This window comes from Strongylocentrotus purpuratus, unplaced genomic scaffold (genome assembly GCF_000002235.5).
Source record: "Strongylocentrotus purpuratus isolate Spur 01 unplaced genomic scaffold, Spur_5.0 spur5_scaffold_6, whole genome shotgun sequence".
In the NCBI taxonomy this organism is placed as follows: domain Eukaryota; kingdom Metazoa; phylum Echinodermata; class Echinoidea; order Camarodonta; family Strongylocentrotidae; genus Strongylocentrotus; species Strongylocentrotus purpuratus.
In genome coordinates, this window is record NW_022145612.1 from 17,293,126 (window position 1) to 17,309,736 (window position 16,611).

Consider the following 16,611-nt stretch of genomic DNA (forward strand, 5'->3'; position numbering starts at 1 on the left):
CACGGTCAAGAGACATCTCCTTTCGTGCTTCTCGGGATTGTTTTTTTTTTCTTCACTGTTTTAATTTGACTCTGAAAGAGTGAAATGCACATCGACATTTGAATGGCCAGATGCCTCAGTTTGCGATTTTCTTTCAGAGACTTATTAATTGTTAAATGGCTATGCTCGCTCATTCGTGAATGCTATGATTACAATTACATATTATCTTAAAGAAGATGAATTTTATGTTTATTTTGATATATGAAAGATAACTTTATATAAAATGTTTATGAGAAGAATGAATTAAAAGCGTTGTCTACTTTTTTGTTGTTGCTTATTAAAGTGCAGAAATATTTACCATCCTTTTTCTCACTCTCATTCCCCATCTTTCTTTAAAAAAGGAAAAGGTGTGATAACAGTGTGACAATAAATTTGATATACCCTTATCCTGTCCAAAACATGCCAACATCTGCCGGGTACAATACATCTCATTGCAGAAGAAAAAATATACAGCTGTTCCAGTTTTATATATATATGCCATTTATTCATTTGGAATGAAATTTCATCATCTACAGAGGGAATTAAAATAACAATATGGTTACAACATTTTGTGGCCAATATGCTAATTGGCTTATTACAGTTTATTACAATTTGATACAATCAAAATTTAAAATCTATGATAATCTTACAAAGCTTATTCGAGCACATGATTTATATACAGCAGGTTCATAAAATTAATATTGTATATGATGATTTATAATTATAAAATTCATAAGGCAACATATATAAGTATTCTATTTGTCTCTATAAATCAATTAAATGATTTTGATGCAGCACATTGCGTTAAGTATACCTTACACAGACAAAAATCAAAATGAAATTTTCCCACATTATCACAACTAAAATAAGGCATATTGTTAATCATACGAAAGAGTTGTGATTGATCAGATTGAAAGACTATACTTATCACTACAAATTGAACATGAAAATCTCAACTAGTCAATCAATCATCACTTCTTCAATTTTTGGCATAATTATTTACCATCCATTATTGACATGAAAGATACATCTTAAGTTTGCTCATATACATCTGAGCCAGAAAAAGAAGTACATTTTTCACTGAATCGGTTGCCCCTTTTGAGAAGGTGGTTTTGATCAAAGCTCGGTTGCATAAAACTTAGCACTGATTGTAACTTTGTAACATGGAAATCTTGATTTGATTGGATGTTGAGTGATGTTGCCATGGTAGTAAATACTGATGGCAAAGTTATGATCAGTAGTATTTTGTATGCAACAGGGTCCTGATCATTCATGCTATCATATCATGTTATATATTACACAGACAGGCTTTGTATCCTTGGGTATGTGTTAATGAGTGAATCATACATATGTTAATGCGATTTATTGAACAATACAGCATATCGTCGAATCAGGATCTATCATTTATGGACTTAATGAATTCTTGGACAATTTTGATTCGTTAGATTTCTCAAAGCACAAACTTTTAAGGAAAATATATGCCACCTAGAAATGAGCTATAATCTCAATAAAATCAATAAAAATACAAAACTTCTAGAGCATTTTGGTCTGAAAGGCAAATGATACAAATTTATTGAAGTCATGGTATGAAATCATTTTATTAGGATATCAAATTATTCAATTCAAATGATTTTCTTATATCCTTTCATGTCCTATTTAAAATCTATAAAAATGAAAACCTAGATATTTTTACGCAATAAAGTCTAAAAATATGTTAAAAGATCATATTGCTAGAAGAAATGAAAGAGTGAAGCAATAAGTTAGATTCAATATACAAACAATATTTAAAACAAGGATAATTCATATAATTAAATTAAGCCCCTGTAATGCACCCATACTTCTCTAATAAGAACAATTTCAATGCATAAATATCAAGACTTCTCTGAGGAAAGTGCAAAGAAAAAAGAATATTGACATTACTGTTTTTTGGTAATCAAATTAGCATGATCATCATGTCATGATCCTGTCATTCCTTTTTCTTGAAATCATCAGAATATTTCAACACAAATGTTGTACTTCTTTTTTAACCATTGAAAAAAAAATCCCAAGACAGAATTCAATCATGTTTCAATGTTCAGTGTATTCTCATACTTTTTGCAATCTCCTGGAGGCTTCAGTCTATCTTTAAAATCACCTAAAACAAACAATACCATTTTTTGAGAGCAATTTCATAAAGAAGACGGGTCTTGGACAGCTAAATACAGAAGGAAAGAAGGGAGATATTGACATAAATATATACAAGGAGTTAAGCACCATATCCAAATTTTAATATCGACATAAAATTTGTTATTAACTTACGTCTGGGAGCATCAGAAAAAGAAGTACATTCAATACCTCCCAAGACTGAAAACTTGAAGTTAATAATTACATTAATATGAGAATTTGCTTTCGATTGCAAATGCTCTCAGTTCATATAGATAAATCTACATGATGTACGTCATGTATATGTATATCCTGTACGGAAATTGTAAATGCATAATTGACAGAGATGACTGTAATCATAACTTTTGAGAATGATATATGTATAAGGAAAAGTGGAAGGCAAAGGAATTAATTATTTTATCCATGAAAGATAATTGAAATCTCTATTCATGGAAGACAGATTTAAATTCCTTGTAACTTGAATTTCATAAGCACCAAATATATACATACATATTGACTCCATGTGACAAAAACTAAAAAGAAATCAGAAACATAAGAAAACAGGCTCCATATTCTGAGTAATGGCAAAAATATAACTTTCAATTGGAATTTAGGAATAATCAAATGGTTCTTCATTGGAAGTATACTCAGTCATCTGCAATATGTTGTAAAAAATGGAACAGTATTTGATTTTTCATGAAAAATATAATGTTGTTCTGCACGAACATGTAAAATATGTAGACAACATATCTCTTTTTGCTGATATTTATATGGGCCAAAAATTATTACCATTGTTTCGTGTTGAGTCTTTCTCTCTCTAAATATGTAACTATTCATATGCTGGTAAAAGCCTCGTAACAAATACTGTATGTTTTTCCGTCATATATTTCCTCAAATAATAGATGTTTAAATTATTTTATTTGTTTATTTTTACTATTAAATTTGCTGATTTAAATCAATGTTGGAAAAAAAAAATTAGGGAAAAGATGGAAATAAATGCTATTTCTACCAAAACTAAACTATACAGGATCTATGATTTATGTACAGTTGAAAATATATAAATTTCTACATTCCATTACATACATTATTGTTTGTTACATGTACACAATACAAAGAAAATTGTACAACTTTACTCATCATTTCTAAATGTGTAAGAAATGGTAAGAAATGTTATAAATAGCAATTTAGTACATACATACAATTTATGTCTTATATACAAGCATAATGAAACCATCACCAGTTTGTATTCACAGAGACCTCTTGTGGTCTGCTGTGTGAAAGGCATGGTACAAACCAAAGACACTTACAAATTATTCTTGAAACGAAGAAGCAGATAATTCTACTGAGTTGATCAAGAGAAATGGAAAGACAAATTCTAATGCACTGCTGAAATAATGTTTTATTATAAGAAACCATCTATTCTATGTAAGAAAAATAAGGCACTTTAAAGCTTAGATAAAATGGAAGTCCTAATGAAGAAAAGAAAATAATAAACTGTCAAACCAAGCAATATTACCCAGTAATTGACTGTCCCATGGTATCTCCAGTGCTTCATACACAACACTATTGTTTAACATTCTAATATTCTACTATACGCTTTTTGTTTGTTTATGTTGTCAAAACCATAATGCTTAGAGTAAAGTGTTTACAACCGTCTCCAACACTAGCTAACCAGTCTTTGAGTAATATGACTATAACCATTTGCATAGATCACCAATTGCCAGATAACCCGACTACAATGAGAGATCTACAAACGGAGGAGTGTCGGCGGAAATACTTTTCTTTTAAATAATAGATGTTTCATGGTAAAGATATATACCAATCTCCATGTTTGACAAGTGCTGTGAGCCTTCAATGCCAGTTTAACAAAGCTGCAGGGAAAGTTTGAATTGCATGTGCTCAGACATATGCTCTTGTAAAAACTGCTCCGGGTTTTATGTCACCAAAGATGTAGGTTTAAGGTTAGCTTTGGTGTTATGATTACAATGAAGGGTCAGGCAGAGTGTTTGGTCCATGGTTGAAGTTAGACATTCATTTTAGTGTAGGATACTGACCGAGGAGATATGGTTGCCAGAGCATGTGTCGCACAACCAATTTTTATTTACATCATTATTAAAACACACTTTACTTGAAAAAAATCAATCCATGACATTTTTCAGAGTATCAAGCAGAACTCACTTTGTCTTACTGGTATGTGAATTGTATAATGTCACACTTTCTTCATTTACAAATTTATGACCACAATAAAACATATATTCACAGATCAATTGTAAAAAAAAAGAATTACAAATATTGCATAATTTCTTTACATATATTCCTGGATTTGTACAGGATTGTTCTTGCAGGAAGACATGAAGTAAATGATTTTCACAAACATGTACATCTCTGCAAAGTGCCGTTAATCAAAACTTGACAAAAAACCCACATAAGCAATCAATTTTTAATGGATAAAAGGTACCGCTGTATAATTGCCTCTATTTTCAAACAACAATATGATAGCAAATAAGTTGGTTTTGTTCAAGAGTAGTTTTTAATGTGACCACGTTTCTCCCTCAATTCATCTTAATTCATCTCTACTTGAGATTTTGTGAAGATAATTTAATGAACAATTTAGTTGGTATTCAGAAATAAAATGTGATAAATTATTAATAACATGAGTTATTCGATGGCAATAGAGTTGTGTGTGGTCAAACTGACATATTTCTGCAAAGTATAAAAAGAATATATCCATACATCCTAATCGTATAACATTTATGAGTTTAAATTCATAATCAAGTTAATTAGTCATATGATGGTAAACTAATTACAATCATCATAATACCATCAAATAATATTCTTATTAGAGGGCAATTTCATTGGTCTATTATGATTGTTTGCTTTCTCATATATATTGCTAGGTACAATCCGATGCATTCAATTTTTATTTTAGTGACACAGAAGGATATTGGAGGGCAAATCCAACGTTATCCCTTTCATACGGGTTAAAAGTGTGATGCACATTCCAAACACTACCGCAGAGATTTAAATAAGCTGCATAGCAACATACCCTCAGACTGAGATCACATGAAACAATAGAAATAAAAAGGAAGGGAAACATTTTCTGTTGAGAACCAGAAGGGCATTTACTCCATGTGGAAGGGTAAGAGTTAATGTCCTTCTTCCTTTCAGCAGATGATGAAGCTCCTGGAATACCATGACAAGGATCTAGTTATAAGGTTGATGATACTGGGTCCTGTTTGGTCAAAAATCCATGATGTCCATTTGAAGAAAAGAAAAAAAAATCCTGAGAGCCATTCCAGATTTTTTGTTTATTTTTGTATTTTTTTGTTTATATGGGGGGGGGGGGGGGGGGGGTAGAACTGGTCCAGGCTCTCTCCCTTTTTTTTCTTCAGAGAACAAAAAGCATTTGCCACCTGAATAATTACATTTTTTGGGAACCCCCCCCTTCATTTCTGGATCTGCCCCCGGCCCCCATTGCTGACCAAAATGATAAATAAATCTTACAGCACTTAGATCAATAACCTTATAATCTTTGATGATTTCACAATCATGATTCCAGTATCCGAGTACATTTCAGAAAACAGTTGCCCCTTCAGCCGTGTAATTTGCCGAAATTAAGCCCCCTTTTAAAACAAAACCATGGATACGCCCCTGACTGAGAGGACATCTGTTAGAAGCCCCCATAGCATATCATTACCGCACTGTTTTATAAGCCCTCTTGAGAGTTGTCTGAGCATCTTTGAACCTTGGCCTGTCTTCATCCACCATCTTCCAACAATTATCCATCAGTATCCTCACCTCCTCAGGGGTGATCTCAGGAGGAGGCATCCGGTAACCTAGCAACATGACAACAAAGGTTTCAAATTTCATACAATCATAGGCTTCAATTCACAAAGGAGGTTTGGATTTGACCCATGGTTTAAAATGAGCGCAAAATAAGCGCGACACAAGTCAGAGGTCCAATATTAGACGCGCGCAAGGCAAGGTATGCTTATTTTGCGCTAATTTTTAACCATGGGTTAGGTAAATGAGAGTTTAAACCATGGGTTAAATCTAAACCTCCTTTGTGGATTTGGGCCATAGGGTGGTATTCTCATAAGTTAAGCCGGGACTAAGTCCAGACTAAACAAGAATTTTAGTTCACACTTCTATGGAATGCTAGGTTTCACCTTCCTCCTTCAATATTCATGATAAAGATAATCTACCAAATATGTTGTTGAAATTCACTTCATACTCATAATATCTTTTTCATCCCATTTCATTGCAAAATTAATTTTTTGGACACTTTTCATTGAAGGATTAAAATAATCTGTACAGGGTAAATTAGTTTGCAACAGGCACTCCATAAAAGTATGAACTAACTTAAGTATGCGCTAACTTAGTACGCGCTACTGGAATACCCCCCATAGTGTTTTATTAAAGCAATAGTTTGATATAGTCTATGTGTGTGCAGTCATGCAGCTTTAACTATCTTATGCAAGTTGGGGGGGGGGGGGGGAATCAGGGGTTATTATGAGCTTCATTACGTGCATGGCCTATGAACAAGCTTTTCATTTCTAAAATACTTTCATTATAATACTTTTGCATTGGGTTCCAACAGAAAGACTTAACACTTTGGTATTCTGTGACAAAGTGGAACATAAATTTTTAAAAAAAGGTGGATCATGCCACATATCTAAAAAAGAACTTGAAGGCTGTTCACATGTCAAGGTAAACCGCATGGTAAACTGCTGCGGCTTATTGCAGCAGTTTTTTCTTAATGACATAAGCGTAATGCATTTCACATTTCTGTACATGTTATAACATGCAGATAAGACCTTCTGTTACTAAAAGCTATTTTTGTTTTTATTCTCTTATCATCCACTTGCAATTAAAAAAGAAAAAAAAATGCCACAGTCTCCCACTTCGTTGAACCCTGAGAAACATTTGATTATGTTTTTACAAACCTTGCTGTACTTTCTCCCTTGCTTCATTGTTTGTCATGCCGGGGTAAGGCGTACTGCCGTTGGAGAAGATCTCCCATAGTAGTATACCAAAGCTCCATACGTCAGACATTGATGTGTATTTACCTGGGAGAGACACAAAACAAATCAAGATTCAACACATGCGTCATTAATTTGACCACTTTCACATTTTGTTCAGAGTTCACAAACATGAGATGGCGTTTTCGACCTTACAAGATTCAATATAAGCCAACAGTTTGCAGGTGAGAAGTTTCAGGGTGAAAAGATGCACAGAAATAGTGATTTCACAAATTGCTTTGAATGCAGCGTATTCTTTCTTCTTGTCTAGATAATAAGATTACTCCTACATTAAGATTTGATTTGGAGTGCAATGAAACACATATTAATGAATAATTTGCCCTGCCAAATGTCTAATGCCCTTGCCTTGAAATCCGCTGCGTAGCAGAGCCGGGGTAATAGCGCCTTGAGCACCATGCATGGTGGATATGTGCACTATATAAAAATCCAATATTATTATTATTATTATTAAAAACAAAGTTGAAAATGACCTTTTATGATAAAAACTACAATAACTTCTTCTGTGACACTTCAAAGGCACCATGCCATGGCTTAGCTATCACTCCAGGGGGTGTTTCACAAAGATCTTAAGTTGTACTTAAAAATTATGGAGAGCCATTTGTAGCCTAAAAATAAAATATATTCAAAAGCAGAAATTCAAGTATTTTAGACTTTTTATAAATTCCACATCACGAACAAGAAATCTCCTTGATAAAATAAAATATGAATGATTTGAATTAACATTTTATGCCTTTTAAAATAACTGTTACAAAATAATTTCAAAGATGCTAACGGCTTTCCATAATTGTTAAGTCCAACTTAGAGATAAGTTCAACTTAGGATCTTTGTGAAACACCTCCCAGGGTGTAATCCTGGGTAGGTGTGAACTCACCAAAGTTCATAGCCTCCGGGGCAGTCCACTTGATAGGAATCTGCCTCATGGCGCCCTCACGTATCGTGTAGACATCATCTTCTCTCGACATACCAAAGTCACTAATCTTGATCACGTTCTTGTTTCCAACCAGGCAGTTTCGTGCGGCTAAATCTCTGTCAATCAAGCGACATACATGCAACCAAGATCATCAGACAATTGTTGTTTTTTTTCATACCGAAGGAAGCTATTCACAGGGTCTGGCCAACATGTATATTTATTTCACATATACTGAGATATACATGTACATGTAAATACCATCATTATATAAAAATATTTTCTTGACACTGAAGGAAACTATTTCACTGAGCCTGGCCTATTTTCTCTCATATTCTTTTAATGGCCCCGATATACTAAATAACGAGGAAAATTAGTGAAAAGATTAAAGAATTGACAATGATATAAATATACTTTCACTAGAACTAGATGCGCTACGTTCAGTACTCTTCAAGCAAATTTCACAATCATTATTATAATGTATATAACTACATTTTACATGTGTACAGTATGTGCACCATCTTCATATCTCAGAGAGCATTCCAATCTCATACACTTTACGTGACACACTGACAAATATTTTCCATCAAATTGCCTTGTCAGTTCCTCAATCCATCCAGGGTACATAACACAACAATCTCTGAGTAATTTCACAATCATTATCCCAGTATATGAACATGAAATTCATTTACAGTATGTGTATTAAATGTGCAGATCTCCATATCCCAGAGAATATTCCAATCCCGTTGATTCAACAAGAGAGACCTCTTTTGTCAGTTCCTCAATCCCTCAAGGATAAAAAGCAGATACATAGCTCTAAGATGATTTAATATAATATACTGTTAGAACTTTCAGAAGATAATTTCATCTATTCACTTTTGACTTCATTCTTACAGACGAAGCTGAAGACCCAGTTCAATATTGTCTAAAAAATGACAAGCTTCGCTATTACTTTATCCCGTTAAGCACTTTGTAAACATATCTTTTGCAAATTATGCTCTGTAAGATAGGTACAATGATATTCAGAGAAAGGACAATTGGGGTTGGGATTTGAACCCAGGACCCTGATTCAACCACTGGACCCTAGCAGGTGCATGGGTTGCACTGACCTGTGTATACATTGCTTGGATTCGAGGTAAGCCATTCCAGAGGCAGCATCCTCACCCATCTTGACTCTCTGCTTGGTGGACAATTCATTCTGATCCGTCCTCAGGAAGGACAGCAGATCACCACCTGGGTATGATCGGGAGAGAGAGAGAGAGAAAAGAGCAAATGGAGTAAGATTACATAGAGGATACAACATTTTGTAATACTCCCAGAATAGAAGGCGGATTTCACCTTGTTTAGGTTGCTATTAACTCATTGTAAATGCATGCATAGGATAATGTGCTGTTTGACAGAAAAGAAAAGATTGCAGTTAGATTGAGGTAGCGGCAATTCAACATTTGTTCAGATAAATATCATCAAAGACACAGGGGCAGTGCTTGGGCTGTGATTGAGTTTTAGGTTAGGTTTTGGGCAACCCTGTCATCGATCATCGGATTTTCGAACACTGAAATAAGACGCGATCTGATGTGATTATCAAGAAGCCAAAAAAGCCCCAATTTTTTGTTGGCTTTTTTGTGTGTGGCTTTTGGGGCTTTTTTTGCTTTTTGTTTACCAGATCAGATCGCGTCTTATTTCAGTGTTCGAAAATACTTTCATTTTATTACGAGGCACAGTTGAAGTGCTTGTGAACTAAGTTAGACCTAGTAACAATGTTCTTTTTAAAATTAAAAATGACAGATTTTTTTTTGTCTTCCAAATAAATTAAGACATGTACATCATTGAAAATGGTCATGGAAATTTACATTATCCTGCTCTGGAAAGTCATGCAAAGTCAGGGAATTTTAAATTTTTTACAGGGTTAGGTTTGGGTTAGGGTTCAGTATGATGTTGGGTTCAACATTGAAGTTTGGAATTTGGATAGTGTGCATTGAAATGTAGAAGAAGGAGAAGGATGAAGAGGAAGAAGAGGAAAAAGAGGAGAAGCATGGAGAGGAGAAAGGGAAGAGGAGGAGAGAGAGAAAACACATTACCAGGAACAAGCTCCATGACAATATAGATGGGATGCTTATCAGTACAGACTCCAATAAGCTTCACGATGTTGGCGTGGTCGTACTGTTTAAGGATGTTAGCCTCTTGGAGGAACTTTCTCCTGGTTGCCGCATCAACCGTCTCCTTGCATGTTTTGACTGCCACTGCAAGCTGCGTCCTCTTTATCCTACCTCGATGGACGTCACCAAAATGACCCTTTAAAGACAGGATGAGAATGAGGAAGAATATGAATCCATCGGTCACTGGCCAATGAAAACAAAACTTGCAAACTTAAAGAATTTCATCTAGAATTAAGGACAACAAGAGATGGATATGTTTTTCAGATACCACAGCAACAGTTTGAATGGACTCTTTATATATTTCACTATACAGGTATGTCTTTGTCTTATTGCTTTAAAGCCACATCAATTAACAGTGTTACCTAAGCCCTGTCTACAGCCTCCCAATATAACTTGAAGCATCTCAAGGGTACACAAAAAATCTGTACGAGAAGTCAAGGTGTTTATACACCTACCCCCTTGAATTGAATCACTCGTCTATATTGAATTTTGTTTGAAATTTAGATTACACCCTTTAAGAGCTAATTTATTCATGCAGAAAACATATTCTGTATCAAATGTATTATCAACAAAGACATCAACATTGTCATCAGCAGCTGCATCATCATCACTGTTTATATCTTTATCATCAATAATCTTATCATCTTCATCTGTAGATTTACCCCTATTCAATCATCCCTTGCCCACCACAAGATACATCAACACAAGAAAATTTTGCTCTCATTCAACGTTCATGGATTGTGCAAGTAGTTCAATTTTATGACAGTGTCATGCCGTGAAATAATTGAATCACAATGAATAGAACATTACACTTTTGCCCTTCCCAAAGATTTTTGCAGAGAAAATTGGCCATCCAGAACGATTTGCAAAAGTTTCATGTCTCTAAATGTTCAGGTTATACTCACTGCCCCCAACTTCTCCTCGAGATCTATCTCCTCATGTCTGAGATCATGTTCGTTTCTGACCCGACACACTGGCTTGAGTAGGATGGCTTGTGATGCCTTGGTTACGGGCTGTCTGCTGTTCAGCTGGAAACGGATCAGTTCTCCCACGGTCTGGAAAGCATCACCTTCTAATCGATACATATTCTGCATGACAGAGAAGAGAAGAGAATCAGAAGTGCCAAATGTTATACTGCTAAACTCATTTACAATGAACTCTTCGATTGTCCCCATTCATTTAACGGGGCGTTGTGGTGTGCGCCTGTAATCCAGCTAACAATGGAAGTTACAAACTGATTCAGCCGAGGACGCAGGTTCGAAACTCGAGTCACGTCTTTTGGATGGTGACGTTAAAGGTCTGTCCCCAGACGTAAATAATAATATCTGATTGATACACGTCTGTAAAAACCCAATTACACACACACACATTTAGCTTTGTTGCACTTAATAAAACAGAAAAATTCAGGGGAATTGAAGTTTTAGATGATGAATGGTAGACCTAGCTTTCTTTATTTAATGAACTACTTACCTCATCATTTATCTGGATAGGGAAGTGTCGGACTTTGCTAGCATGCTTGGCCGATAGGACATAGCGCCCCCAGGCATCGCTCTTCTCTCTCACAACAAAGTCCCCATCATTGACCAGCAAGGCTTCCGTCTCTTTCCTCGGCAATGCCCCATGGTAGAACTCTTCCTCCTCAAGACGAAGCTCTGTAGGTTGGTTATTGCTTGGCTAGATTTCGAAAAAACATACAAACATTATCCTTTGTGTCAAACAATATATGTTCTTCATTCCAAGAATTTGTTAAGATTGCAAAAGGAACTTTTCTCAGGAAAACTACACTATTTATCTGTGCATTCCCATAAACTCTATACTTTCTTTTTATTCTGTAGAATTTTTCCACTATTAGAAATGAAAATAAAGTGACATATGTATCCTACCTATCTTGACATCACACAAGGAAAATCTTGGTTTCAAGGTTACTGGTAGAAGTACCATTTTCATTGATTTTCAAATATTGATCTCATGAGCCTAGATACTCATAATCACAAGGTTTTAATCACACAACTTTGGTTTCATTTTTTAAATATGTCAGCTTTTTTTATTCTGGGGGGGGGGGGGGGGTGACTAAAGAAGAAAAACTGTTGGTACAAGTTACAAGTAAAGGCACTTAAAGGGAGAGTGGATAACTTGTCTCAGATTCTGAAACAAAATCCTAGATTTAGCTCATGCTGCCATGATAATCATAAACCTTTAGTCAGTCAGGAACCCCAGGACTTTTGCAAGCTAATCGCCTGTCTGATTATCAAGATATTTATGAATGTAGATCAAAATCAAATTTTATGTTTTCTTGACGGTTTTTATTACACTACAGTCTATTGGGAAAAACGATCAAATGGTAAAACCGGTCACTCAAAGATTTTACTTTTTTGAGGCACTTTTTGATCACTTTGAAGCGCAATTTTGTAGCGCTTCAATGTACACCATATCGCAAACACTGATAACACGTAGGGCCATGCATCTCAGATTTAACATTGTTAAACGATGCCTTTAAATTTATTGCATGTGTTTCCTCCATTTGTAAACAGAAGTAAAATGCCTGCAAACTTACAAGTGGTAAAAAGTTTAGATGCTAGTTTAGGATATGAATCACACGATATTGAAACTGACACTTTGGCTAGTGATCCTTCAAAAAAAATTACTTTTAAAGGTATAAACCAGTTCTGGTCATGCGATTGCATTATGAAAGAAACGTTGTGGAATCGATCAGAAAAGGTTGATTATCTAGCATATAAGTATTGGTGTACTGCAAGGTGCTGAAATCATCAAAATGATAAGAAATTTGGCTCAGTCTTGGTAAAGTTACAAGCACTGTACACAGAAAGATGTTTATGGGACTAACCTATATCTATCCAGTCCCGATAGATATAATAATTTACCGAATATATCAATTAGTAGGCGGTTTTCCGGCAAAATTTGTATCACCACGTATTAGTCAAAACATAAGAGCTTCCATTTCATTTTTTGACATGGAGGCATTTCCAAAACTGGTCTTTACCTTTAATCATTTCACAGACTATTGCACAGTTACGTTATTGTTGAAGTACATCATATTAAGGATTGCCTTTATCAAATAGATGTATTGTATCACTAGTACTGTTTTCACACTGGCAAAATTTTACTTAACCCTGTACTATAGGTGGGGTTAAGGGGGGTCTTAACCCCACCTATAGTCCGGGGTTAAGCTTATTCCACTTTCTGTTCAGACTCATATTTACCAAAGTGGGCTAGCCCCACCTATATAGTACGGGTTAGCTGGCCCTGCAAAATAGCAGGGCTAACCCAGCAATTGTGGTGCTTACTCCGGTGCCAAGTAAATGAATGAGAATAGAAATGAAAAATAGTCTGGTACTACGCAACAGAGCGTATCGCAGCTGGCCAGATGCGAAGTAAGCAGCCCACTGTCCAATCATAACATTCACGATATCCGGGGCTAACGAATTGCAGTGAGAACAGCATGAATTTTCTTATTCCGGAATAGGCGCTAGTACGGGACTAAAAACAGCGTGTGTGAAAAGCCAAAAAAGTTAGTCCGGGGTTAAGGATAGTACGGGGCTAAGCAAAGTACGGGGTTAAGCAAAACCAGTGTGAAAAGAGTAATAGAGATGTACTACTTAGTACTGACAATAAAAGATTGACATATATGTACACACACACAAAGAGAAAAAAGCATTTTACAATCTGCTCCGTCACATATATCGCCATGGCCACCATATTCCCGACACCATGATGTTCCATTCCTCTATATAATAACGCTGATCAATACAGATCATGTAGCACCACATGCTATATGCTATACCAATGAAGTATAGAGAAATGCTATTATTGTCCAGACATGCAGATAGAAAACATGCAATACTGTCTTTTACCATCATGTTGATGACTTGAGGATGACGATGGCGATGATGATAATGATGACTAAGATCATAAGATGATGATTTTATTGTTGGCGATGATTAAGATATTAAAGATAAACTTCAGTTCTGGTAATCTGATTGCATTGTGAAAGAAAAGGTGTGGAATGGATCAGAAACATTACTCAGGCAGTATACATTTTCTTCCAAAATTGTTTGGCACATGTCATTTATTTGTAATCTTGAACATTCAGACGTAATATTCGTTTGATTCTGTGAGAATTAATTTTCTTTTTTTTTAACCAGAACTGGAGTTTATCTTTAAGGGTAGTTGTGATGACAATAGATGATTATTCTATTGATATGGATGATGTTGTTGTTGTTGACAATGATGATGACAATGGCAATGATGATGACGAAAATGATGAAGTATGAAGGTATTGGGGATGATGACTAAGATAATGATGGTGGTGATGACAACGATGATGAAGGTGATAACTCTTAACAATAACTATGATGATGATGATGATGATGATGATGATGATGATGATGATGATGATGATGTCATGATGATGATAATGTTAAAGATCACAAGGAGTAGTAGATGTATGTTTATAATTACAATACCTATGATGACGTGTTTTTCAATGAGGTGATGATTATGATAACACGATCAAGATTTTCTTAATGTTTCTCTTGATGATTATGATGATGACGATGAAGATGACTATAAAGATCATATTGAATACAATGGTGATGACCAATGCTATAGACACAGACAGAGCAAAGATGCACCCATCACAGAGATTGGATATCCCTTAACATACCATGGCCATGCTCATCCTTTTCTCTTTCTGTATTAAAATGATACGGACATGCTTAATGCCCTACTTGTATACTGGTATACATTCCTGTGATATAAGCTTGTCATCACTGTTTAATGTTGCACAAATATATCATATCGTTTCTTTTCTATATTTTTACAATTTTATAACTTAACCATAATTACCTGCTTTAAAATACATCAGTTTCAACAAATTTAATATCCAATTTAAGTTTCTTTTTTTGTGTGCATGACATACAAAATTTACAATGTACTATAAAAATGAGAATTTAAGAATAACAAATCATATATTATATTATGACCATTCAAATAAACTCCACTGTGCACCACAACGTACCATACATACATGAAATGACAAGTAAGTCTCTGAATAGTACATTTCACATCAAGAAGCTAAGATATTTGAAAACTTAATTTTTCAAGATTTCATTTCAATCAAAGCAAATCTAATAATCATGCACATGATCCTTCAAACAAGGAAGAAAGTCTTGTCATTCAAGTTTTCCAATTCATTCCCATAACCAATGCTTCGTTATTATGATCATGCTTAGGTTACCTTCACACTCACAGCCATCATGGACTGATTAGTCTGTCTTCTGTACCACAACCATGGTTCCCGCTGAATAGTATGATTAGTGTGAACATTATATACAGAAAACTAGTAGGGTTGTTCACATCATAGACTGATCACATCATAACCACGATTCCCGCTGAATAGTATGATTAGTGTGAACGTCATATACAGAAAACTAGTAGGGTTGTTCACATCATAGACTGATCACACCATAACCATGGTTCTCTCTGAATGTTATGGTCAGTGTGAACAATACATACCAAAATATAATAGGGTTATTCACTTCATAGACTGACTAGTCCGTCTTCTATATCATTCATAACCATACTTTCCCCTGAACAGTATCTGTATGATTAGTGTGAACACTTACTACAGAAAACTATTAGGGTTGTTTGCACCTAAATGTTAATCATGCTTTACTGGTACCAGTTATTAGTACTACATAATCAGCATAATGAACTAAACTTTAACTCTCTTTTTTATCTAATGATATTGTTAGAAGTTTAAGACTAGCAATATTGATGCAGATTGATCACAAGTCCTCCAATCAATCACAGACTCCTAGCTCTTTAGTACAAAGTTACGATTGATATCGATTTTGATCAATTCAAATCAATCCAATCACTTCATTAGATGGGCCCCCGTTCTCTTGACATGCAAATCCTCTTACCAGAATACAAAATTAACTTCACTTGAAAATGAAGAAGATGAAATGGCTCAGAATCTTACCTCATGTGAGCTGTCATGTCCGGCTCTCACTTTGAAGATCTTAGTCATCTTATTAGCCATGTTCGATCTCTTACTTTTCTGTTCTGTCGTCGAGTCTGTGCTCTGGTAAATGACAAATGGATTAATTAATCATTTACAAGTCAGCTGGGTCTAAAATCTTAAGAATTTCATTAATAACAATAGGACAAATCAATGACTTTGAAAGTACACTTCATGTACCGTAAGATAAAGTGCATTTCACATTTCTGTATCTTACAACACTAAAGTGAGTTAAAATCTGGGCCTTTATTGATGCAGCCTTCTTTTCTTCTTACCGGTACCATTCACTCACACGTAAAATGA

The 16,611-nt window shown here is 34.9% G+C and overlaps 1 protein-coding gene across 4 annotated transcripts in view; it reads right to left on the reverse strand.

Moving 5' to 3' along the window:
- Positions 1-495: 495 nt before the first annotated feature.
- Positions 496-16,611, reverse strand: part of LOC594826 (tyrosine-protein kinase Fer) — a 70,027-nt gene continuing 53,911 nt past the window's right edge. For 3 of the 4 annotated variants that reach the window (XM_030973151.1, XM_030973152.1, XM_030973154.1), the window contains 9 exons: positions 16,270-16,371; positions 15,523-15,585; positions 11,736-11,939; positions 11,171-11,353; positions 10,188-10,401; positions 9,219-9,342; positions 8,074-8,228; positions 7,107-7,229; positions 496-5,996 (listed from right to left, as the gene is read on the reverse strand). In XM_030973151.1, the coding sequence (XP_030829011.1) occupies positions 5,854-5,996; positions 7,107-7,229; positions 8,074-8,228; positions 9,219-9,342; positions 10,188-10,401; positions 11,171-11,353; positions 11,736-11,939; positions 15,523-15,585; positions 16,270-16,371 (1,311 nt within the window). In that variant the 3' untranslated portion in view covers positions 496-5,853. The remainder of the gene's footprint in view (positions 5,997-7,106; positions 7,230-8,073; positions 8,229-9,218; positions 9,343-10,187; positions 10,402-11,170; positions 11,354-11,735; positions 11,940-15,522; positions 15,586-16,269; positions 16,372-16,611) is intronic. The other variant, XM_030973153.1, reaches the window with a different exon arrangement.